This window comes from Cheilinus undulatus, linkage group 13 (genome assembly GCF_018320785.1).
Source record: "Cheilinus undulatus linkage group 13, ASM1832078v1, whole genome shotgun sequence".
Taxonomy (NCBI): Eukaryota; Metazoa; Chordata; class Actinopteri; order Labriformes; family Labridae; genus Cheilinus; species Cheilinus undulatus.
Window position 1 is genome coordinate 35679524 of NC_054877.1, and position 26302 is coordinate 35705825.

The window sequence follows — 26302 nt, forward strand, 5'->3', positions numbered from 1 at the left end:
TCACGGCTCAGACAGCAGAAGTCAACCCAAGAATTTCTGCTACAGCTGATTCGGTCGCCATCTTTGTCCAGAACATAAACAACACCAGGCAGTCTCGTTGGCGATTACATGAACTGCTGTTGTTTTGAAGGAAGCCACCACAGTCTGCTTGTTACTGCTCGGCTTTTGTAACGGAAGATGACGGTTGATTTGGTCACTTGAAACACTGTGTCAGTCAGAAGGTGAGAAAGCTTCAGTGTCGAGCTGCAGGGTCGTCAGCTGATGTTACACTGCTTTTAAATAGGTTGTTCTGTGCACGAGCTTGATACCATGACAACGGTGCGGCTGTCACTAAGGCACCGCTCAGCTTTTGCCAATTCGCTTCATAAATGTTAGTTTTAGGCGAACTGTATTGGCTAAAATGTAGACTTTGTCTTCAAACCACGTAAGGCTGACATTAATACCACATTACAGCACTGACATGCACGTTTAGCATGCTAGCAGGCTATTTCGCATGTGTTAATTAAGCTCAAAGAGCTGCTAGAGGATCTGATCCTGTCCTAAATAACCTGTTGATTTTTTTTAATTTCACAGAGATGGGGACCAGGTGTGGATTTCCTCAACAGGACGGAGCGGAGGTGTAAAGGGGGGCGGGCGGGGAGGGCAGGAGAGAGGGCCAGAGGAGATGGACCAGGAGTACGAGAGACGGCTGCTGAGGCAAATCAACCACCAGAACCTGCCGACAGAGGCCCGGCTGTCAAAGGTAAGAGGACCATGGTATCTGCTTAAGGATCAAACTGACATGTTTCTGTGTGTTTTTATTAAAGTCTGTATAGTTTCAATGCAGCACATTTTCCCCTCACAGTGCACAGGCAGACAAATTTAAAGGTCCCTTAAGCAGCCACTTAAATGTTCAGATCATCAAATACATTTTAATATTAGGCCAAGATAACCAGGGTAAGTTTAAAAAAATCAGCTTTTAAATGATAATTTCATTTAATAAGGGAATACCTATGTTAAAAGGTAATGTCAAATCACTTAACTAGTACCTGTCTGACAAAGTAAAGTAAAGAATGCCAAGAACAGATGAGAAACAAAGTCAGTTCACATCTATCAGTGTGGAAAGGGTTATAAAGCCTTTTCCTATGGCTTTGGGACGCCATTGAACCATGGTAAGAGCCACTATCCACAGATGGAGAAAACTTGGAACCTTCCCAGGAGTGGCCAGCCTATCAAAATTACTTCAAGAGCGCATCAGTGACTCATTCAGGAGGGTACACAAAAAAGCCCAGAACATCTAAAGACCTGAAGGCCTCACCTGACTCAGTTACGGTCAGTGTTCATCATTCAACAATAAGAATGAGACTGGGCAAAAATGGCGTCCATGGTTCAAAACACTGTTAACCGAAATGAACACAAAGGCTCGTCTCACATTTACCAAAAAAACAAACATTGATGATCCATAATACTTTTGGTGAATTATTCTGTGGACTGACAAAACAAAAGTTGAAGTTTTTGGATGGTGTACATCCTGTTGCATCTGGCATAAAATTAACAAATCATTTTATGAATGAACATTAATTAACAGTTAAACATGGTGGTGGTAGTGTGATGGTCTTGCAGGGTAGGGGTCCTGAAAATATTTATACCTGCCAAAGGGGGGCCCAGCAGAAAAAGTTAGGGAACCACTGCCATACACTCTTCTTTTTTTTTTTTTTAACCAAGAGGGCACTTTTTTTTTTTTTTTTTTTTTTTTAATTTCTTTTCCCGTTCAAGTTACTAGCTCAACATAAAAATGAAAGATGGGAAAATAAGGAAAATTGACATGTTATATTTTTTATTGAAGGAGAATTGAAATGAAAGATTATATACATTTATAAAATGGGGTGTGTATCCTATCATGAGTTTAGTGTATCTTTACAACCCTACATTTCAAACTTTTCAAAGCAAATGTCATACATTGTAGGTTTTCCGAACTTGTCATAGCAAGGACAATACAAAGAAAACTGATGCTGTCTTTTTCCTGAATCACATAATTTTCATTAGGAATGCTCCTATTCTTATGCTTCTACTGTCTCTCTCTTTCTCTCTGGTCTTCTAGTGTGTAAGTGCGACCTGCAGTCCCGTCAGCGTGAAGTCAGGGGACCGCTTCATTCCCACCCGTGCTGGGAGCAACTGGAGCATCAACTTCCACTACGCCAATGTGAGCAGTCAGTTATCCAGTCACATGACCTGATGTAGTACCCCACAATAACTCAGAGTGCTATCCAAAGTTACACTCAAAGATTTAATTAGCCTTCCTTTTCTCTGCAGGAGAACTGTCGCTCTCCAAATCAGAACCATAAAGCTAAAGATGCCAGCTCGGACTCAAGCAAAGGTCAGACATTTGCACTACCTGCGGCTCAGCCCTGTCTTTTTTTTTTTTTTTTACCAATAGTGTCACTCAGTTAATTGTGTTGCTGTCACTGTTTCTTCTCAGACGCTGTGGCCTATGCAGCCCTGCTAAGAAATGAGTTACTTGGAGCAGGGATAGAAAGTGTACCAGACCCTCACACAGATGACCGGCGGCATACAGTTCTCTCCCAGGACTCTCACAGCCTATTTAGGGTAAGAGTCATGAAAAATGTCTATTCATTATTTTTCCGAACAGCTCTTCCTGTAAATATGTGCCAATATGGGTAATGTCTACAGTACTACACCAATCTTGACAACAGCATCCCAGACCACCTCCCTTGCAGAGCTATGAGCAATCAGATGTTAAATTATCTGAAGTATGCATTAAGGTGTATCCACAATGAGCATTAAGATTACTGCTTGGTATCTGAATGCCCAAAATGGATACCAATCTGTGGTAATGCAAGATATAAATGGGGTCAAAAGCAATCAGATTCTAAAGCTGGAAAAACTGACATATTGTGCTAAAATTAATCCAAGAGTTCCAACACAAAATCCATAATTTCTTTCAACAATCTAATCCTACTTATGTGCTTTTTCTCTTCAGTACACTGTCCACACAAAGAGAGTGCCTTTCGATAGTGATAATGAAGTCTCACCTTACTCCCTTTCCCCGCTCAGCAACAAAAGGTGTGGAAAAGTTCACACGCTGCATCCTGAATACAAACAGCATTTAACAATGCTATTAGCTAACATTTCTCTCCTGATGTGTTTTGTAGTCACAAGCTGCTCCGCTCCCCTCGTAAACCGGCCCGCAAGATCTCAAAGATCCCCTTCAAAGTGCTGGATGCTCCGGAGCTGCAGGATGATTTCTACCTCAACCTGGTAGACTGGTCGGCAGGAAACCTGCTCAGCGTTGGGCTGGGAGCCTGCGTCTACCTGTGGAGCGCTTGCACTAGCCAGGTCAGAGAAGACGTTGTGAGAGACTGACAAGTGATTCATACATAATCTATTAGCCTTCATTTATGAGTATTTTTAAAAATCTAAATTACAAAGTAAAAACAGCAAAATAAATACAATATGTCCTAAAATCATCAGGTGTAAGAGAAAATAGATATCAGAACAGTCAGGGCAAAATTTGAGAATAAAATACAATACAGCAGTTTAGAATTATTGCTGAATTTCTGTCTGATGCACATGTGGTCTCTTTGTTTTCTTCTTAACAGGTGACGAGGTTGTGTGACCTCTCAGTGGATGGAGACTCTGTTACATCAGTTTGCTGGAATGAGAGGGTTAGCTAAAGCGAATGTTTATGAGGAAGAAATCATACTTCTTTTTTAGATATAACACAGAAATAAGATGGTGTTTGATTCGCTCTTGTATTTTCAGGGCAGTCTTGTTGCTGTTGGTACACACAAAGGTTATGTTCAGATCTGGGATGCAGCAGGAGGCAGGAAGCTGACCAGTCTGGAGGGTCACTCTGCACGTGTAGGTCAGTCACAATCTGATGTTTCAGATGTTTAATAATTATGCCTTTAACACACTAAAAGAAAAACAATCTCCTCAAAAATAGTGTAGTTTTGCTCTTCATAAGAGCCTAGCATCATCCAACCAAACATGTTGTTTTCAAGGAAAACATGAATTTGCCTCAAGACAGCCAAAGGGAAATATGACTCCTGTCCCTTTGTTCTCAAGGTGCTCTGGCGTGGAATGGAGAGCAGCTGTCGTCGGGGAGTCGGGACCGAGTAATCCTGCAGCGAGACGTCAGAACCCCGCCTTCTGCTGAAAGGAGGCTGCAAGGTCACAGACAGGAAGTGTGCGGCCTTAAATGGTCTCCTGATCACCAGCACCTTGCATCCGGAGGAAACGACAACAAGGTAAAACCATGTGAAAGTAATCCCCCAGCTAAAAATCTATGACAGCAAAAGCAATCATAATCCTGCTCCTCGTCATCTCCTTTTTCAGTTATTGGTGTGGAACAGCTCCAGCCTCCTCCCTGTGCAGCAGTACAGCGACCACCTGGCAGCAGTAAAGGCCATCGCCTGGTCTCCCCACCAACACGGGCTGCTGGCGTCGGGGGGTGGCACGGCAGACCGCTGCCTACGTTTCTGGAACACGCTGACGGGTCAGGCCCTGCAGAGTACAGATACCGGCTCCCAGGTCTGCAACCTGGCCTGGTCCAAACACGCCAACGAACTGGTGAGGAGGCTCACAAAAGCACATACTGTATATTAACAGACCCTAACTATGATGATTAAAGCTCTGTGAACAGATATCAGCAATTCACAGATAGTGTTTGCATGGCTATTCAGGAATGAAAAATAATGATAATATTAAAATATATCAAATGTAAATACAAAATAAGAGGTCTAAATTTCTGTTATTCTTCTGAATCAATACATCTATGAAATATACAGGCTAATCCCAATCTTTGGACAGAAATGTTAACCAAAGAATTATAACTCATATGAGGCTGTGTGCTGTGAAGATGTGTAACAGCTTCATCAGAAAGCTAATTAACACTTCAAATGTAGAAATATTAACACGTTAATTTTGACAGCCCTAATTTAAAGCTCCACGAATATTAACTCTACCTAAGGTAAAGGAGGAATCACTTCATCAGTGTTGGTTTGATCACACCTAGAGTGTTTCCTTAAAAATGTCACTGCCCATTACAATGTTTCAGAATACCACATTAAGCAGGAGTTAATGTTTTTTATCTTTAGTGTATAACTGTTCTCTTGTTGTTTTCAGGTGAGCACTCACGGATACTCTCAGAATCAGATCCTGGTGTGGAAATATCCATCACTCACACAGGTGGCCAAGCTGACAGGACACTCCTACAGAGTGCTCTATCTGGTAAGACAAATCTATGTTCAGTGCCAGTGTATCAAGCAAAACCTCATGTTGAAGTATTAAGATGTTTTATTTCAGCAACAGTAGCAATGCCAGAATGAAATAACACAACTGAAAGTACAGGGTTTAAAATAATTATCCAGTATGATGAAGCGTGTAAGCATTAAAGGATTTTTACTAGAAAGGACTCTCTATAAAAATAAGCCAGTCACTTAGTGCATAATTGTTTTATTTGTTCAAAAGAAATAAGATTAAAATAAGACAAACAAATACATGTACATTCTCAGAGGTTCCCACCTAACATTAAAACATTAGAGAGGTCCTGTCAATAAATACCAGCAAATTTATATCCTCAAATAAAGTCTAAAAGCAGGAGGTTAATACAATTTACAGGCAAACAATTCATCTTTGTACTGTGAGGAGGAAGATTTTGTGTTAGATTCCTTAACTGGGAGCCAGTTAAGGAGGATGAGGGAGAGGTTGATGTGCTGCCAGGGCCGTAGTGCGGGTGAGAACCCTGGCAGCGGAGTTTTGAAAAGGTGATCTATCTTATTTCTTCTATAATCTTCTGTTGTTCTCTGTAATTTAACCTCAGTTAGACCTGAGTAAGGCATAAATCCTGAATCAAGAAAACATATCTGTGTAGCTCTGCTGATTAAATGAAACATAAATTCTGTAGTGATGTTCAAATAACACAAAATTTTACTTGAGTACATCTTACCACCACATTTTTAATTGAAATGTAAATGAAAATGTACTGAACATGTTCATGAACATGTACTAACACCGTCCCTTTTGACTTTTTTTTCTCTTCTTGTCCTCCCTACTCAGGCCGTGTCACCAGACGGGGAGGCCATTGTCACAGGAGCTGGGGATGAGACGCTACGTTTCTGGAACGTCTTCAGTAAGACACGCTGCACCAAGGTACAGATTATTCGTAAATTCTGATCATTTTTACCATAAAAATAATTAGAACTACTCTCTGAAGGCTTTGAAATGAGTTGACGTGTTTATTCAGTGATACATGATTTAATATAATTGAATTCTTATGCAGTCTATATGATGCACCAACCAATGTATTATTCATCAGTTTTTTATTTCAAAGTTTTTAATTTTTTTTTGTATTTAAATATGTGGGGATAAAAGGTATGAATTGTCTATGGTCTAAGGTTGTAAATGTTTTGGAGTTGTCATAAGTTTTTATTTTGTTTTGACATTTGTTTTAACTTCAGTTTAGTTTTAACAAGTTTTTACCGTTAATTTATTAGTTTAGTTTTTATTTTTGCAAAAAAAAACAAACATTTTATTTTACTTTTTTATTATTTTTAGTGTTGGTTTAAGTTTTTTTTTTTTAGTAATAATATATGTGAGGGAGGTCACACAGGGCACTCAGTGAGTGTGATCAATCAGTGCTGTGCCAGGTGTGTGTGTGAGCTGATTGCTCCTGATTGTGGCCAGGTGCGGGAAGCTGACATATACTCCTGGGTTTCAGCTCTCAGTGCTGACTCATTACCTCACCATCAGAGCTAGTGAGCGCATCTCCTTGTGTTTTCCTGTGTTTTGAGTGAGAGTTTGCACAAACATTACTGACAGCTTTCCTGAGAATATTACCTGTGATTTACCAGTTAAAGTGGATTAGTGCTGGTGGCCTTTGCCCAGTCCTTTTGTTTAATTTTACACTGGTCTGGTGACCGTGTTTCACTGGAGAAAGCTTTTCTTCCCCCATAGAGCTTTGTTTCTAGTTAGCTGCTAGGCAGTAGTGGTTTTGTTCTCTTTTCTCAGTATTGATTTAGTTGGGGAGAGTCTTAGCTCTGGTTGCTACCATTATGGGTTCTTTTCCTTCCCTTTCCCAAATATTGCTTGCGATTTTAGTGGTTATCCTTCTGGGATGACTTTAAGAACCCTGGGTCCGCAATTGTGTCCCATTTCCCACCGTCTGACAATATATACTTGTGAGGGGAAAGACCCTAAAGGGGTCACTGTACAATTTCTCTATATCTAGTAAAAAAAAAAGAAAAAAAGCCTACTCATTCGTTTTCATTTGACTGATTTAAATTTGATGTTTGAATACAACTCAAGACGTAAAAATTTTGTGGCCGTTGTGTAATGTCTTTTACACTGCCGAGGCTTTGGTGTTCATGTCAGTCTGCTGCTTATTAATTTTAGTTTCAGTTAACTAAAATAATTTTAGATTTGTGTTACTTCAAAAATTCTAATTAACTAGAATAACCTTTGTTAACCCAACTTATTGTTTATTTGTGAGCTGAGATAAATGTTACTTGGTGTGTTACATAGATTTAGGTTTACATCATGGATCACAGTCCTAATGTGACGAACTTTCCTAAATCAGAAATCATTGTGAAACTCAAGATTTATACTTCCAACTCTTATGCTTTCTTTGTTCAGATATTTGATCTTGATGTAACCTGAGGGCTACTACTTTTAAACCCTCTTGAAAAAATAAGAAAATACTTCATCACCATTTAAAGCAGTGGTTCTCGACTAGACTCAGGACCCACCAGTATCTTTGATTAAAAATCTGGACCCAGATTTCCAAAAATGTCCAACAATGCACATTTGGTAAATAAAAATGTTGTACTTAAGATCTTGGATGGAACAGAATTTATGGCAGGAAAAAGACGAGACAAAACTGACATGTTACATACACCCCCTTTCCCAATGATAACAAGTACATTTTTGACAATTTTCCAGAGATCTTTAGAAATTACTTCATTGATATGGTAAAAGCAGCTATTTTATGACAAGAAAATGAGATAAATGAGTTTAAATATTGAGAAAACATTTAAATTTACCCATTATCACAATAAAACATAGGAAAATAAAAGGTATGGATGCATGTTCTTCAGACTTTTGCCACCATTTTTTTTTCCAGACATACATTTGGGACCCACTTTTGGGTCCTAACCCACCTGCTGAGAACCACTAATTTAAAGCATACAATCAAATGTGTAGGCGGAAAGTAACCCAGATTAAAAAAAGAAATACAAACAAGCAGGTAAAAGATAAGAACAAAAGGCAAACAAAATTCAGTATAAGAAATAAGTTAAAGCAGTGATAAAGTGGTGCTTGTAGACTTGAAATTTATGCCCCACATTTTTAAGCAGCTCATCCAGGAACGGTTAAATTGCTTGTGTTATGATGCTTTTGCATATTTGGTACATCAAAAACTGGCTTTTTGTATTTGCCCATTGGCCACTTATTCCTGCTGTCTGGCTTGAGGGTCATGACGAAATGATAAAAGAAGCTTACTATGAGACAGTAGCACCACAGCTACTTTTGTGTTTCTAGATATGCTACAGAACAGCAAAGTGTGACATGCCCTACTCTGCCTCTGATTGGCTTACCCTCATATTCTTACCCAGCCAAACAATGTAGGAGATAAAAAGCACTAGCCAACTAGAGGCACTTACTGATGTACACATTATGGAGACGGAAAAATGCTGAACAAGATATTAAACTTATTAAAAAATATCTTTACGATTTGCCTTTTCCTTTCTTGCGACTGTATATTCAGAGAAAACATTGCAAGTTTTAATGTAAAATATCTCTCTTCACAGGAGTCAAAGTCTGTGCTGAACCTCTTCACGAGAATACGATAGTGAACAGCCGGGGTCAGGACTGGTTTCAGGAGCAGCCCCACTGAGCTCTTGTTTTCAACATGGCTCACAGACTCGACCCCTTCATCTCAGCTCTGGTTCTCAGAGCATCTAATCACCATGAGAGCCATCCCCATCTTTTTTCTACAGAAGACGCTGTCCAAGCCTCCAACAAAAAACTGCCCACCCTCACAGTGATGTCACTGACGAACACTGAAGCACGCCGTCTTCTTCAAAACGTCCGTTTTGTTTTCTTTTTTGTTGTGGAAGTGATGAAATTGTTTTATTATATATCAGCAGAGGTATACATGTACAAGAGTTCTAAGCTATATGAAATCATGACTTCTCATTTTTAAAGGCTCTCCTTTGAAACAGAGCGGAGGAGGAGAGGAAGAGGAGGCCTGGAGGGGGGTCAGGGGTTTCTATATTTTCATAATGTGTTGATATGAACTACAAGCAGAATACAAAAGAAGAGAAACAATAAATTACTGAACACTTGCACACAGTTGCTCAAGCAGCTGTTAAAGAACAAAATGTTTATTTGTGATATTTTTTCTTTCTTTTAATCCTTACAAAGTCATTTTAATACAAACACGACACACAGTTAACTCATCCTGATAACAGTCCACTTAATGTGTTTTTGCATCAGTTCAGTAGCATGGTTTAATCAGTCCAGTGTCACCTGCCCAGGTAAAAAGCCCCACAGTGTAGGGGATATTTATAATAAAAACAAATTCACATTTTGGTTGTATATTTTCAGTGTATTATTCTAGTATCCAGACCCCTGCAGACCCCGACACAGCAGAGAAAACTCCTTCACGATCTCCTTCACACGACGCTTGTTGGTTTGCTCCCTGGAAGAAAGAAAAAAATAGGTTGGTGGCACAAATGTGACAAGACATTTGTAACCTGCTTCCTTGCAATTAGAGGGAGTAAAGAGAAATAATTTTCAATCTCATGTTAGAGGAGTTAATTGGTGGCTATAAAAATGACTAAAGTGAATTCTGAGATCTATATAATCTAAAAAAAGCAAAACAAGAGCATTAAACTAAAGACTAATTTTCTTAAGAGTCATTTTAGAGTCAACCATAAAAAATGGTTTGGATTTTTGGGAACGAAAAGATTAACAGATAAAGATAAACCATTTTTTAAAGACCTCACAAGTTGATTTTTAGTTTTAAAAATGAGGGCTGTCAATTTTTTTAAGGTCAATTAATCTTCAGATTTCTGCAGCTCATGAAGTTAAATCTGATGTTTTTGTTACATTTTGAAATGTCACAATTTTGCATTTAGAGATGTTTCTGTTTCATCTGGGTTTTTATACTTTCTTGCTTTTATTTTGGAAGAAAATAAGTAACTTCATCTAGATTGAAGATTATGACATAAAATTAACCACCGAAAAGGAACTTGACTTGAAATGAAATTAAACATGAAAAGGTACATATTTATGATAACTCAAGGCACAGATGTCTTGCCTACTGAGCTGTATGTGGGTTTTAAAAAAGTGCAATAATAATCATGACTCATACTAATGCTGACAGCTCTGTAAAAATACAATTTCAAATGTAGAGGACTAGATCACTGAAGGAATAAAGGGTAGAGCTATGTCTACAGGGGGCGCCAAACTCAACACATACCAAAAATTCCTTACGATAACTTTAAAAAGGAAACATGAAAAACCCACTTATTTAGTGTTTGTCCACAACCCCAATTCCCACCAAATAGGATTGCTGTGTAAAATGTAAATAAAAGTAGAATGTAATGGTTTGCAAATGTCATAAAACCATATTTTATTCACAACAGAAGATGGCAGCAACACATCTAAAAAAGTAGGGACAGGGCCATGTTTACCATTTTGCAGCATCCCCTCTTCCTTTTAACAACAGTCTGTAAACTCTCCTCACTTCACTAGTTGTTTATGTTCAACAGTCCTGGGCCTTCTTTGCCAGATTTTTGTTACATGATGTGCCAAATGTTTCCTACTGGTGAAAGGCCTGGACTGCAGGCAAGCTCCAGGACTTGTCTAGCAAGTCTGTGAAGCAATGATGTTGTGATGGATGTGGTATGTGGTTTAGCATTGTCTTGTTGAAGTATGCAAGGCCCTTCCTAAAAGACATATTGTCTTGATGAGAACATATGTTGCTCAAAAACCGCTATATTCTTTAAAGCATTGATTGTGCGTTTCCAGCTGTGCAAGTTGCCAACTCCACAGGCACTAATGCAACCATATGCTATCAGAGGTGCAGGCTTTTGAACTGTGTGCTGCAAAAAGGTGGATGGTCTCCCTCCTCTTTAGTCTGCAGGACATGGTGTTTCCAAAAATAATTTCAAATTTAGATTCATCTGACCACAGAACAGTTTTCCATTTTGCATCAGTCAATTTCAAATGAGTTTAGATCAGTGAAGACAATGCTTTTTCTGGATTGTGTTCACATATGGCTTATAATAATTAATATATGTGTAAAGATACAGAAAATGGGGGGTTTAAAGCATGTATTTGCAACTGAAAAATGGAAAAAATTGAGAAAAGCACAGACAGATGCATTAATTTACCTAAGAAGCTGCTGACTAAAGTTGTGTTTCTGCTCTGTGGAGACCTGTGCAGAGGGGAATCCTGGACTCTGCAGTGTCTCTTTAAGCCACTGAGCAAGCAAAGCTGGACAGTGTCTGTTCAAACTCAGCAGTACATCAGAGAAGTGCTCGGTCAGACTGCGAGGAGACCCACCTCCAACCGCCTGGAGACAGAATTATTACAGCATGACATTTTAAAATCAGACTACATCTCATTAATAAAGCACATGCAAAGGTCTAATAAGTTAAACAAGTCCCAATGATACAGACTGTCAGATATCATGTCCACTGTCTGACTCACGTGGAGTATTGTTTCTGTCAGGATCTTTCCATCCCTTTGCAGCACTTCACCAAGCGAGGGAGCGTCTTTGCATCGAGGCAGCAGCTCTGTCTGCCAAAGATACATGAATTTGTCAGATGGTGTGTTAAAACAAGGTCATATTTGTACTTTACTGTGCATCTTTCTGCCTTGACTTACAAAGAAGAGGCTGGCAGCTTTAACAGTGGGAGTCTCAGGAAACTTGAGAGATAGAATTCCTGAAAAAAAAAAAAAGATCATCTCAGGCAGAAATTTAAAAGACTTTATAAACCCCATAAACAAAGTCAAATTATGTCATTTATATTCTAATCAGTTTTAACAATGCTGGGATGCTTCCATCTCAAATAGACAGAAATTTTACAAAAAAAATTGATGAGGCGGTTACAAAAGCTGCAAATAGCACAAATGTGTAGTGATGCTCACCACAGTAAAACAGAGCTTTAACATCCAGTTGGTCAGACAGGTAAACATCAGGCTTCTTCTTAAGGATCTAATGGTGAAAAGAAACAAAAAAATTACAAAAGGTTTTCTGTGTGATGCAGATGTACAAAAACATCTGTGAAGAATATTCAAAATACCTGGGCATGAAGTTGCATAAATGATTCTGCAATATCAGGATGATCCCTTGGACCTGTGAGGTAGCCATAAAAACTGGTGAGCTGAAGTTGTCAGATGATAAATGATTAAATAAGCACTGCAAAAAGTTAAGCTTGGTTCGTCTGACAAGTCCAGAGACCATTTTGAGCCAAGATATATAAGAAATATAAATATAAAGAAGAAAGAAATATAAAAAAGGTTGGCATTGCTTGGGAAAAATAAAGTATTTTATTTATTGTATATTAGTAAAACTTCATATTCTAAGAGACTTTTTTACAAAAAATTAGTCAAATACAGTTACTTAGATTTTAGTTTTTGCTGTATACAGTATGGTGCATTCAGGAAGTATACAGACCCCTGTCACTTTTTGCAGTTTTCTTCTGCTGCAACCTGACGCTACAGTGGTTTCAATTCATTTTTCCTCTTATTTATCTGCACTCAGTACCCCATAATGACAAAGTGAAAACAAAATTTTAGTCATTTTTGGATATCTATTAGGGATAAAAAACTGAAAAATCACATTGACATAAGTATTCAGACTTTAAATTGGAGATTAGGTGCCTCCAATTTCTCTTGATTTTTGCTGAGATGTTTCTGCACCATGACTGGAGTTCACCTGTGATGAACTAAATTGATGGACATTATTTAGACAGGATTGTTGCAAGGCTAAAAAAAAATCTGCTGCTGCAAGGCTCCCAAGAGCACAGTAGTCTCCATACTTCTCAAATGGAAGAAGTTTGGCACAACCAGGACTCTTTAGGCAGCTGGTCACCCAGCCAAACTGAGCAATTAGGGGAGAAGGGCCTCTGTAAGAGAGGTGACCAAGAACCCAGCGGTCACTCTCATTGTGCTCCAGAGAGCCTGTGTGGCACCATCACTGCAGCCCTCCACCAATTCAGGTTTTATGGCAGAGTGTCTAGACAGAAGCCTCTGCTAAGAGTTTGCAAAAAGCACCTGAAAGACTGTGAGAATCAAGATTTCCTGGGTTGATAAAACCACAGATGAACTGTTTGGTCTCAGTTCTAAATGTATTGTCTGTAGGAAATCAGACACTGCTTATCACCAGCCCAACAGTGAAGCATGGTGGCAGCATCATGCTGTGGGGGTGTTTTTCAGCAGCAGGGACTGAGAGATTGGTCAGAGTTGAGGGAAAGCTGAAAGGATCAAAGTATAGAGCTACCCTCAATGAAAACATGTTCTGCAGCACTATGGACCTCAGACTGGTCCTAAGGTTCACCTTTCTAATGTAACAATGAGCCTAAGCACACAGCCAAGACAATACAGGAGTGGCCCAGCCAGGGCCTTGACTTGAACCCCATCTCTGTAGAGACCTGAAAATGGCTGTCCACTGACAATCCCAATACAACCTGACTGAGCTTGAGAGGACTTGCAAAGAAAAACAGCAGAAAATCCCTCAATCCAGGTGTGCAAAGCTTTTTGTGTCATATTCAAATAGACATGAGGCTTTAGGGGCTTCCAAAAGTGCGTCAGCTAAGTGCTGAGTAAGGCCTCTGAATACTTAAGTCAATCTTCTATTTCAGGTTTTTTCCTCATCATAGAGTTGCAAAAGTGTCAAAAATTATGTTTTTACTTTGTCATTATGGGATACAGGGTGTATTGAGAGAAAAATTGAATTTAAACGATTGTAATGTTAGCCTGTAACAAAAAAAGAAATTAAAAATGTGAAGGAAGTCTGGATACTTTCTGAATGTGATGTGGAAGTCTTAAAATGACATCAGTCTATAATGATAATGGGCCATTTGAGGATTTTTTTTTTCAGATCTTGTCTTCATTTTCTCATTGTCAGCTGGTTTTCCCTTCCTACTGATTTAATTTATCTCATTAGCCTGGCATAAACCCTCTGAAGTCTTCTAAAGATCTACAAAATAAAACAATGGGTTGATCACTGTGATAGGTCAAACCACGGCATGCCATGCTGCCATTGTCCACACTAGTGAGGTAAGTCAAACTTATCTCTGCTTGTTTTGTGCTTTTAAAACTCTGAGAAAATACTCTGGGAGTAAATAATGTATTTATTCTTGTCTGCTTGGGGCTTCCATAGAATAGAAATGTCTCTACAGGTGTTCGTTACCTTGTTGAAATATGGTGAGTGTAGCCGAAGTCAACACCTCGATCAGACTTTTGATGTCAGAGATGTGCTGTTCCTCTCCTGCAAATATGTGAACCATCTAAACACAGAAAAGAACAACATTTGATCCTGAAAACACGCTAAGAGCCTTCATTACATTTACTGTGATGTGACTTTTATTCTTGATCCGCGGGGGCGTACCTGCCGAGCAAGGTCCAGGGCAGAGGATTGTGGGAAGGCGCTGTAGATCTGCCCCAGCATCTCGCTCAGCTGAGCAACCATCGGACCGAAATCGTGTAGGAGGGTTCGAACTGACTTGTCAAAGACCCCGCACACCGCCTGGAGGGAGGAAACGGAAGAGCTGTGAGTCAGTGAATGCATACACATGAATCATACGCACACAAACAGAAAACATCACAGACATACAGTTCATATTTATGCCGGCAGTAGAGATCCTCCTACCTCGACCACCTCTGAGTCATCGAGCCATTTGCTGAGGATGGTCTGAATCAACGTGAACACTTGCTGTAGCACAACAACAACCTGAAAAAGTCAAGATGAAACTATAAGAAGCGATTCTAAATGTTTCATGTAATTCAAAGATGCTACAGGAATAATGAAGCACAGGGATCATTCTGGTGGATATCTAACAGCAGAAGACCTCCAGCTTCTGGTTTGAAATAGGAAAATTCATCCACTGAAACTCATGCTAGTAGGTAAAAAGACTTTTTCAAACTAACTGGATTATGAGCACTCTGTGAGGGAGTGAGTCTCGGGCTGGATGCTCCCTCTAAGCCGTCTGCCTGTCTGATGTCCAGAGTGGTGAAGAGACTGGAAAGCATCCCTAGGATGTGGATTATTGACGCTTTGGTAGCAGGATTAGCCTGCACAGAGAAACAAAGGAGAATATTAAGCTTTCTGATGACAGCGACAAATGCAGATATTATGAATGAATATATTGTTCTATCAATTTCCGTAATAATGTGTTTATTAAAGTAAAGTGTTTGTATCTTTTAGCATTAAATGTGTTCATGTGTAATCTTTGCACTGCATGTTGAACAGTCTGTACAGTTGGAGTTGTCACAAGTAATTATCTAAGGTAAAATGTATTCAACTTGCATTTCTATATACAGTGAAATAAAGTGACCTAGTTTGTAGTTAGTAAAGTAATATCACTTTTTACAATTGTATTTGAAATGCAATCAATCCGCAGAGTATCACTAAATTCAAGGTATGATTTCTACAATTCAGTAGCTATACTTGTTTTTAGACTTGTGTTTGACACAAACCAATTCAAATGGGCTGAATATTTCACATATTTTGGGATCCTTTTTCATGACATACAGCCCCAATTCCCCCAAAAGTTGGGGCGCTGTGTAAAATGTAAATAAAAACAGACTTCAATGATTTTCTAATCTCATGAAACTCATATTTCATTCATATTTAAAGAAAAACAACATATATTTCATGAAAAATATAAGCTCAATTTGAATTTGATGCCAGCAACATGTCTCAAAAAAGTAGGGATTGGGCACCAAAAAAGTAAGAGGCACTAAAGCAAACAGCTGGAGGAGCTTTTTGCAACTAATTAGGTTAATTGGCAACGGCTCAGCAACATGACTGGGTATAAAAGGAATGTTTTAGAGAGGCAGAGTCTCTCTGAAGTAAAGTTGGGAAGAGGTTCACCAAACTGCAAAAAAAAAAAAAAAAAAAACTCTGTAAAAACTGTTAAACACATTTAAAAATGTTCCTCAATTTAAGTTTGCCAATACTTTGTATGTCTTACCATCTACAGTACATAATATCATCAAAACTGTTAGAAAATCTGGAGGACAAGGCCGAAGGTCAATATTGGATGCTCATGATCTTCGGTAGCACTACGTTAAAAACAAGCATGATTCTGTACTGGAAATCACTACATGGGTTCAGCAACACTTTCAGAAATTGTTGCCTCTCAACACAATTAGCCATACCATCCAGAAATGCAAGTTACAGCTGTATCATGCAGAGAAGTCATATGTGAACACCACATGTGAATGCACAATCGCAGGGCCAAAGCTCCTTAAAATGGACTAAACTATTCTGTTGTGGGATGAATCAAATTTGAAATTATTTTTGGAAACCATGGATGCTGTGGACTAAAGAGGAGAGGGACCATCCAGCTTGCTATCAGTGCACAGTTCAAAAGCTTGCATCTCTGTTGGTATGGGGTTGCATATGTGCCCATGGCATGGGCAACTTACACACCTGGAAAGGCACTATCAATGCTGACAAGTATATAGAGGTTTAAGAGTAACATGTGCATGTATTAAGACAGCATCTCTTTCAGAGAACGTCTTGCATATTTCTAGACAATGCTAAACTGCATCCATCACAACAGCATGGCTTGACAGTAGATGAATCCTTCCTGCAGTCCAGACCTTTCACCAGTAAAAAATATTTGGCATATCATAAAACCAAAACGCAAGGCAAAGACCTAGAGCAGCTAAAATCCTACATCATAGAAGAATGGGACAAAATTCCTCTCCCAAAGCTCCTTTAACTGATCTTCTCACTTCCAAGACATTTACAGACTAGTGTTATAAAAAGAGGAGATGCTACATAATGGTGAACATGGCCCTGTAACTACTTTTTTATCATCATGATATTTTTATAATCATGATTTTGGAACCTAATTCTATATGACTAAATTGGCATGACTAACATTTGGCACAGTGGTTACCACTAACCTTAAGAGCATTCACTGTTTTATAATATACGCTGGGATAGTTTTTTAAGAGTTACATTCAGTGTTTTTAACCTCTTGTTGTGAGAGTGAGTCGAGCTGCTGAACATGAGGCGTGATGAGGGAGTGAAGTCTGAGCAGAATCTCCTCCACAGGCAGAGCGGAGAGCAGGAAACCCAGAGCCTGCATCAACCACATGCACTGGCTGCTCTGCACACACATAGAAAAACAGAACACATCGTACATGAGAGAGACATCTGCTGCATTTGTGTTTACAGCATGACTACACACCTGTGGATGTTGACAGCTGCTTACTCACCTTGTGGATTTCTTTTACCAGCACATCCTGCAAAGAAACACACGAGTTAAACCAGGCTTATCGTACCGATGTTAAAAAAAAACCCTGCAAGTCTGACCTGGGACACGGTCAGGATGTCCTGAGCGTAGGGGCCGAGGTCGTGTCTGCACTCCCTGCAGATCCTCTTCAGAGTGGAAACACTGGATATGGAAAGCTCAGGCTTTGCAAGGCCCTGAAGCACCATGGGTAATATACCACCCAGCATAACTGGATGGTCAGCCAGCCATTCAGCCAAGGAGCCTGAATGACAGGAGAAGACATTAAGGGGTGCTGTGAATCTAAACAACTTTGTACAAAGCAGGAGACAACGTGTGTCTATTAACATGTTGTCATCTTCTTTTGATGTAAAGCTCAGTGAAGGAAGTTAAACAAAAAATGTGTAATATCACTGCTTCAGTTTGCTGATAAATATAGATTACCTGGCAAATACTTTTTATTTCACACCTTCTCAGTTGATGAAGACCAGATTGGCAATTGATATTTGCTGAACCATGAATTAAATGTGATAAACCACATTTTTGGAAAGATGAGTTCAGCTTAACTAGCAACACCTTGGGCCTGATTACTGTCAGACCTGTTCAAAAATCACTGAAATAGAATCTGTCTGACAAAGGGAAGAAGGCTAAGAAATTCGAGTCATTGAACTCTATCAGTCTGGAAAGAGTTACAAAGCCATTTCTAAGGCTTTTAGATTCCAGTAAGAGCCATTATCCACCAACGGAGAAAACTTTAAAACAGAGCTAAACCTTCCCAGGAGTGGCCAGCTCTCCAAAGTTATTCTCAGAGCACATCGACAACCCATCCGGGAAGCCACTAAAGAACTGAAAACATCTAAAAACCTGCTTGACTTAAGGTCAGTGCTCATGATTCAATCATAAGAAAGAGACTGGGCAAAAAATGGCATCCATGGGAGAATTCCTAGGCGAAAACCACCGCTGACTAAAAAGAACACAAAGGCTAGTCTCACATTTGGACAACCTGCTGTAATTGATTGAACCATGAATTTTGTTCTCTATCAGAAAATCCTGAAGGAGAATGTCTGGCCATCAGCTCATGACCTCAGCCTCAAGCACACTTGGGTTATGTAGAACAATGATCTGAAACACACCAGAAAGTCAACCTCTGCATGGCTTTTAAAAACAAATTGAGGGTTTTGGAGTGGCCTAGACAAAGTCTGGGCTTAAATCTGACCGATATTCTGTGGCATGACTTAAAACATGCCATTGCTGGAAACCCTCCAATGCACTGTAGCTGAATTGAAATAGTTCTGCAAAGAAGAGTGGGCAAAAGTTACTCCAAAGTGATGTGAAATACTCAACAGTTATATCATACTCTTTCTTGCAGTTGTTGCACGCCAGTGGCACAACCAGCTATTAGGTTTAGGGGGAAATTACTTTTTCACATCGTTCCCAATAGGTTTGGATAGGTTTTTTCCCTTACTGAATAAAATCATCATTTCAAAACTGCATTCTGTATTAATTTGTGTTATCTCGGTGTAATATAAAAAATTTAGTTTGATGATCTGTAACAAATCAGGAAGGGGGAAAATACTTTTTTACAGCACTGTGTGTTTATTCTCAATGTTTAAAAAGCAATCCACAATGTGTGTGGATTCATAGATGTTATAATTTATCATTTCTAAAACTACTACAAATTTAACATTTACCAACATCTTTTGAACTTGCAACGTGGAACACATTAGTGCAACATTAGAAGCACTTAAGCTTTCAATACTGTGACTGATTAATTCTTACTGAAACATTCAAAATTTTGCCTAATCAAGTACCTATGGTGTACATGACGGTGTCTGCCAGCATGACGTTGCTGATGTTGATTCTGGGAATGAGACCGATGAGACCAGGGATAACATCTGAGTAGTTCACATCTATTGTCTCTGCTATGGACTGGAAGCCAAACAGCAGGGCCTCTGTGTCCTTATGATGAGGAAAAACAAGCAAAAAAATGATGTTAGATTCAAGAGAGAGAAGGATGAAATAAAATTCAATTAATATTTGTTTGTATAGCTCCATTTCATAACAGAATTTATGAAAAGAATAATAATTATAACAATTGTATTAATATTAATAATTAAAATACAAATAATGATTATACAATAATAAAAATAGTAATAATGATGACAGAAAATTAACAGTAATGATAGTCATTCTTACCATTATTATGATAATAATATAAATAATAGTATAGCTCCAATTCACAACAGAAGTTATCTCAAAAATAATAATCATAACAATTCTATTAATTATAACAATAATTACAATACAAATAATGATAATATTATAATAGTAAGGTTAAAAATAATAACAATAATAATAATTATTATTATTATTATAATCTTGACAAAAAAATAACAATATGATAGTCATTCTAACCATAATAATAATCATCATCATCATCATCATCATCATGTCAAATTGGCCAAATTTCTTTCCATTTCCACATTAAGTAACAGTAATGAATATGACTACCTGCCATACTGCTGACTGCTGGGGGTCCATCAGCTGTCGGCCCAGTCTGTCATAAAGGTTACTCAGCAGCTCTGCCCCCAACATTTCATACACATACATCAGAGTGTCAGAAATGTCCACTCTGAAATTCAAAAAGCAACAGAAACAGCTTTACTTGGAGCCAAGCTTGCGGAAATGTCACTTAAATTTGGTAAAGGCCTTTTCTTTCCTTCACAGTGAACTGTTTGTGTCTGAATGAATTTTTAGACTGGACATTCATTCTTCAAAAATAATTTTCAGAGCTCCAGAGAAAAAAACTTCTTTTCTTGTCTAACCTGTAAATCCTGAACTGCTCCTTGTCATCAGACGACCAGGAGGCGTACTCCTCCTGGGAGGGGTAGTGAGATTTATGCAGTAGCACGTCTACCAACTGGAAGTAAACTGGTCTGTAGACCTGCAGGTAAATGGCTTGCTTCTCCTCCTCAAATGACAAGATGTCATCCTGCAAAGAAAAAAATCAGTAACAAAAATAGACAAAGACTTCATGTGCAAACCATGTACTTGATTATTCACCAGACCTGCAGAGTGTACCAGAATGTGAGAGTAAGGGAGCTTGTGGTCTCGCTGACAGGATAGTGCCCCGGGATGCCGGTACAGAACAGAATCATGTTAACTAAAGCCAGGTATTCCTGCCAGTGCTCCACCTGTTCCAACAAAACCCTGTCAAACACAAACACATTGATCCAAATTAAAGATGAAAAAATGACTGAGACTAGGTTAGGTGTTGGAAGTGTAGATCTTTTTGAGGCCATCAGTGAATACCTGGAGTGTGTTTCCCCCATGGCTACAGCAATACGACAGATGCCATGTGAGGTCTCCATGTCCCCATCCTGAGCCGCTGTCTTCAGCTGGTCATGGAGACCCAGCACCAAAGGCATCAAGTTCACCAAAGCATCAGTGTACCTGCACATGTTACACATTAAAATATGATATACTTAACTATACAAGTTCAACAAAGCAAATTTTAATGATCAGGCTCAGGAAGCCGCTGTTATAGAGTTGAATTTTTTAAAAAAACTAAAACATTGTACCAGCAAATTATGACACTTCTGTTATGAAATAGTCAACTTCTCAGATGAATGGTCTGTGAGCCTGGCTGTCAGAAATGTACGGCCTGCAGCCAGACTGTCCTGGAGGAGCTACCTAAAAAGGCCACATAGACTGCATTTTCACCATCAGAGGGCCATGGGTTTTTTTGTTTTGTTTTCTACAAATTTCAGGATACTCTAAAGTTAAACATTATAATAATCTATGATCAAATTAAAGGAAAAAATTTACACCTTTTCTTGACCGTCAGTTCAACCAACATTTGTTCTTTTGAACTCAAATAGCTATGCTTAATTCAAAATCAGCTAAACAGAATTTATGATACTTGTCAATACATTGATCATTATACTACTCACTTATTTTAGTATATTTCACTGGCATATCTAGGCTTTTCTACAAATTCATTTAATGATGCAAATAAAAGATTGCATCTGCATCTCTATGATCAGCATTAATGAATTATATCTCAAAACTTCTTGCAAGGAACATGACATAAACGAGTAATCAAAGGTAGTACTAGAATTATTTCTATTTTTCACTTTTCATGGAGGATTTTATCGTTTTTTCTTCATGTTTACAATCTATTTTTGAAACTGATTTGCAGAACACCTGTGGACCTGGGTCGCCCATCACTTCCCTGTATAATTAAAGTTAACCTACCTTGCCTAATGTTGTTAAAATATAAGATTTGGTAAAAGGAATTCATGAGTTGATGAAGTTGACTGACTTAGGCAAACAACTATGAAATCTAATTCCATGCACAAAATAGTAAGAACAGAGGAACGTTGTTTGTTTTAAAAAAAAAAACTGTTACTGGTTTTTGTGTTCTAACTGCAGCTGAGTTTATCCGTGGTCTGCACAGTGGTCTTGATCTGATCTGACAGCCTGGGATCGATTGCTTCTGTCTGCACCCAGGTAACTCTTGGAATTCGCGGTGTTTTAAAAGTTAACCTAAGATTTTTCCCTGAAAACCTAGTGAAAACATCACAGTCACGGGGATATTACCATTTTCCGGTAAGTAATCGACTTTAAACAGAGTTTCCTGGCTTAAGAATCTCAAGGGAGTGTTTTGCTAACGTTTTAATTGTCTAAATTAACGATCACCTAGCTTAACTGCTGTCGATTTCAATTAAGGCATAGCACACCGCATAAACGGTAAGCTCTGAAATAAGAAATACCATGTAAATAGAACGTTTAGTTAACCTTGTTGACTTGTAGTCCATAGTTAAACATTCATAATATCACACTGTAAAAAGATAATCTACTGAATACTCACGTATGCGCGAGCGAAGCCCCTGCTTGGTGGCAGAGGACAACCTGTGGCTGAGTTATCAACATTTTGTATCAGACTTTCATAATTTACACTGGACAGTATGCGCTTTCTAACCACTACTTTCCTTTAGCTTTGTTTGTTTATTTATTATTCTAGGTTTTAAAAGTGTTCATCTGACTACAGTTGTCCCTCTGTCAATAATAATTTCTGCTTTTTTAGGGGCATAACATCCAAATCCAAACATGTTGTGATGAGCCACACTGACCATTAATGGCTGTCTACTCCAGTATGCTTCTCACCTCTGGCAATCCGGCTGTGAGATGGCATTGACTATCGTCTCCACAGCTGTGTCAAACAGCTCAGGGTTTGACAGTGCAGGGAAACAGTCTTGTACCAGTTCATGACTCTCCCCTAAAGGCACATCCAGCCCCACCCAGCTTGACAGGCAGCGGAGTACCTTCTCCTTCACCTGCACCGAGGAGTCCTGGCTTTGGAGCAGCTGGCGCAGCAGGGGACACACCACCACCCACTCCCCAGCCAGAGCCTCCCTCAGCTGGGCACGGCGAGCCTGAGCCAGTCGGCTGCTCTGAAACTCCTCTGGAAGTACAGTTAAGAGCTCCAGCAGAGCCAGGCAGTGTGCGTGGGGTTCCTGTGTGGGCTCTGCTCCCTCAGAGTCAGGCTTCTGTGGCTGGAAGGCTCTCACCATGTCTGCCACGGGCTGGGACCAAGCCTGTGGGATTAAGTGAAGAGCCATAGCAGCCAGAGCTACACACAGTCTAGTGAGCACCATTTTGGGTCCTGAGGAGAAGTGCAGGATGTGAGAGAGGAGCTGCATCCTTAGGCTCTCATGCTGATCTGTAGGGAGGTCAATCCAGTTACGGGATATCTTGGTGTGGAGGGTGCTGGCGCCAAAAAACTGCACCTCTGGGAGCTGCAAAAGACAGGCAGGTACTGTAGCAGGATTACACAATAAAATGTGAACTCAATTTTTTATTAAACTTTAAGAAGCTGTTGATGGTGTTGTTGTTATGATGTTTAAGCAGGCATATAACAACAGACCTTGTCTGGACCAAGCAGGGCCCAGCAGAAGTGCCATCCCTGTGCAGAAGCCTGAGCCTGGGTCAGCCACTTTTGGGCCACGTTCTTGCGTTCCATGTCTGGGTCAAAGTACAGCTGGTAGAGAGCCTGGAAGAGGACAGAAGAACCAAAGCAAAAGCCAAAGGATTGTCATTTTTTTAAGAAAAGGTAACTTACTCATAACAGATGCTTGGGTTGACACTTTGACAGTTTTGGAAAACAATCTAATTGCAACCCCGCACCCCTCCAGTATTGCAGATGCAATTTCATATGCAATGATTTTTTAATTTGAGCTAAATTTTGATTAATTGCTCAGCCTTAGTTGTGATAATATTAGAATTTTAAATTTCAACATAATACTAGTAAAAATGAAGTGATTCCAGCAGCAGATGTTTTGATACAACAATGACAAAAAAGTAAAAGGGATCCAGTTATAGATAATTTCTTGTTTTCAGTTTAAAAGATTGTGGCAGTCACACACAATATGTAATTGGCACGAAAACATTGTCAACAAATAGGTACCAAAACTCTGACAATGTTCTTGTGAAACTTCTGATTTGCTCCATTATGCACCTGTTGTGTGAAATTAATAGGCCTTTTACCTTTTATAATATCCTTTAGAACGGATATTTTAAAAAGTATCAAAGTGACTTGACAACCTTAACAGGTGGGGATGTGATATTGTGTTTTAGACATTTTTGTGGATTAGGTTTATATATTATTGGGGATGTACAAATTTATTTTTTGCCGATATCTGATATGCTGAGAGTTTACAAATTTCAGTCCATAAAACACACCTTAAAGAGTGTTCATAATGAATAAAGAAAAAGACTTCAGTGAGGGTCTGTTGGTCCAGTCTAAGACTCCACCAACCATGGCCATTTTCACAGCTGATAAAGGCAGATTTTTATCTGTTGTAAATATCTGCAGAAAGTTTTGTTTGTTGATACTGATAATTCACTTTTCATGCTGATACCTGCTAATACAGATATGCTGATATTACCATGCATCCCTATTTAAATGTAGGAACGTAACAATGTATCAGTGTTTCTCAGCAATAAATCTCATAAAATCTGATTATTTCCTTTTTAAATGGTGCCGCATTTGTGAGGAACATGCATTTGTGGGATGAGCAGCAGAGCTGAGTATGTTGGTGCACCCATAAAAAACTGCCAAATCTTCTTTGCCAATGCCGTGTTTGACTCGTGTTTGCTGGATTGGATGATTGGAGTCTGCAGAAACATGATGTTTGGCAATTTTAGTATTTATTCATTCAGCAAAGCTTTTCAGTGGCATGTGAAAGAACCATACACAGCCACATAACCCCGGCATCTCATCCTCATGTTGGTCACCAGCCTGGCATCCCATTCTTCAACCAGCATTTGTTGGAGTTAGCTAGTGTGGTTGTGTTGGTATCTCTGGCACAAACAGCACACTCAAGCTTCTACAGATGTTCAGTGGGGTTGAAGTTTGGATTGCTGGTAGGCCATTCCATCCTGCCCCCTCCCAAATTCTGGAGGTAGTCCTTTATAAACCCCAGGTTGTGGGTACGACTGTTGTCATCTTTGAAGATAGAGTTCAGACTGTGGAGATATAGGATTGCACCTGATTGCAGAATCTCATTTCAGTATCTCTTTTAATTGAGATTACCTCCAATGATGATGATCAGGCATGTGATTGTCAGCACCTGGGGGTACCAGAAGCTCGAAACAAGAGTTAATAGCAACAGAAAAATAAGCTGTTTGGCATTGGCAGAGAAGATTTTAAAATTTTCACAGGCCCAACCACATACTCGGCTCTGCTGCTCATCCCACAAATGCACATTCCTTACAAATGTGGCTCCATGTAGGACAAAATTAAACAGGCTTCAAAATGGTCCAACATTTATTGCCTATGCATTGTAACAACAAAGAAATATCTATCAAACACATGTTTCCTTAACTTTTTTTGCTAAGTTTAACGTATCTAGTTATGGTCATGAACTTTATATTTTTAACTACCTTGACTAAGAAGGGACAATTAAATAAAAATAACAATTCACAACAAGTATTTATGATTATACATGCTGCATAACTTGAGTATTGTTAGAAAATGTGTTGTCATGGCAACTAATCCAAAGCACATGGTGTTGGTTATTATTAGTACACCATTTGCTTATAGCTGGTATCATGTTACAAAGGTCCAGTTAGTATAATCCTCCTATGTTAAACTACAATTAACAAACACTAAGTTTTAAATTTTTCTACCAGTTCCCTGTTTAATTGTTGAGCACTGATACATGAATTGCATCAATACAATATTAATAATAAAGTTAGGCTGCAGAAAACACGTTTATTCTTATCAGGTAGTTTGAAATAAATGGTATACAGAGGCTTGATAGATATTCCATTAATTATTCAGAGGCCGATCAGAGCGAAGAAACTTACCGACTCCACATTTTCCACCGTGAACTCCAACTCCACCGGGCTGTCTCCCGGGTTGGATGGAGGCTCCATCTCCCGCAGCGTGAAGGAAGGGCTCTCCCTGTTGCTTTGGCTTTTTTAATCCCTCAGAAGTTACAGCCTTTCCGGTGAGAGAAAGAAGCAAATAAAAACACAACCGTGTCCTCTAAAGTGTCTGTTAGCACGCTGACAGAGGACGCAGCGGGTCATTCAGCTGTCCATACATGTGGGCAGTGCGCTCAGGCGTGACGACACACTGACCTCTGTGGGCTTTAAAAGTTGATGTCTCACGTTACCAGCAACAAACCATAGCACCTACACACCTTTTACACTTACAGCTTCTATTTTTATTTAATAAGCGACAGTATACACATGGAAACTTGCCCATAGCTTGACAGTCTGTTTTAAACGCTACAGCGCCGCACAACAGGCGC

The 26302-nt window shown here is 39.2% G+C and overlaps 2 protein-coding genes across 2 annotated transcripts; one reads left to right on the forward strand and one right to left on the reverse strand.

Annotated features, from left to right (window-relative positions):
• Positions 1-9375, forward strand: fzr1b (fizzy/cell division cycle 20 related 1b). Its single transcript, XM_041802769.1, has 14 exons — positions 1-221; positions 574-742; positions 2081-2182; positions 2293-2356; positions 2459-2586; positions 2981-3063; positions 3153-3336; positions 3600-3665; positions 3763-3865; positions 4069-4250; positions 4339-4572; positions 5128-5232; positions 6061-6153; positions 8808-9375. The coding sequence occupies exons 2-14, from the start codon at positions 665-667 to the stop codon at positions 8847-8849; spliced, it is 1464 nt and encodes a 487-aa protein (XP_041658703.1). The 5' UTR covers positions 1-221; positions 574-664; the 3' UTR covers positions 8850-9375.
• Positions 9363-26090, reverse strand: LOC121519804 (importin-13-like). The gene is made up of 21 exons (XM_041802766.1): positions 25854-26090; positions 23410-23535; positions 22650-23281; positions 20793-20933; positions 20549-20690; positions 20306-20472; positions 19992-20112; positions 19292-19439; positions 17564-17745; positions 17467-17493; positions 17223-17357; positions 15163-15306; positions 14885-14965; positions 14624-14761; positions 14426-14522; positions 12315-12367; positions 12160-12226; positions 11896-11954; positions 11719-11808; positions 11400-11581; positions 9363-9700 (listed from the first exon to the last, which is right to left on the reverse strand). The coding sequence occupies exons 1-21, from the start codon at positions 25920-25922 to the stop codon at positions 9616-9618; spliced, it is 2886 nt and encodes a 961-aa protein (XP_041658700.1). The 5' UTR covers positions 25923-26090; the 3' UTR covers positions 9363-9615.
• Positions 26091-26302: the final 212 nt, after the last annotated feature.

Excerpts from the sequence above, each read along its gene's own strand:
- LOC121519804 (XM_041802766.1), bottom strand. The coding sequence starts at position 25,922 with ATGGAGCCTCCATCCAACCCGGGAGACAGCCCGGTGGAGTTGGAGTTC. Across the intron at positions 23,282-23,409 it reads CCCTGCTTGGTCCAGACAAG|CTCCCAGAGGTGCAGTTTTT; the intron begins GTCTGTTGTTAT and ends TGTCTTTTGCAG. Across the intron at positions 11,809-11,895 it reads AAGCTGCCAGCCTCTTCTTT|ACAGAGCTGCTGCCTCGATG; the intron begins GTAAGTCAAGGC and ends TATCTTTGGCAG.
- fzr1b (XM_041802769.1), top strand. The coding sequence starts at position 665 with ATGGACCAGGAGTACGAGAGACGGCTGCTGAGGCAAATCAACCACCAG. Across the intron at positions 2,357-2,458 it reads CAGCTCGGACTCAAGCAAAG|ACGCTGTGGCCTATGCAGCC; the intron begins GTCAGACATTTG and ends GTTTCTTCTCAG. Across the intron at positions 5,233-6,060 it reads CCTACAGAGTGCTCTATCTG|GCCGTGTCACCAGACGGGGA; the intron begins GTAAGACAAATC and ends CTCCCTACTCAG.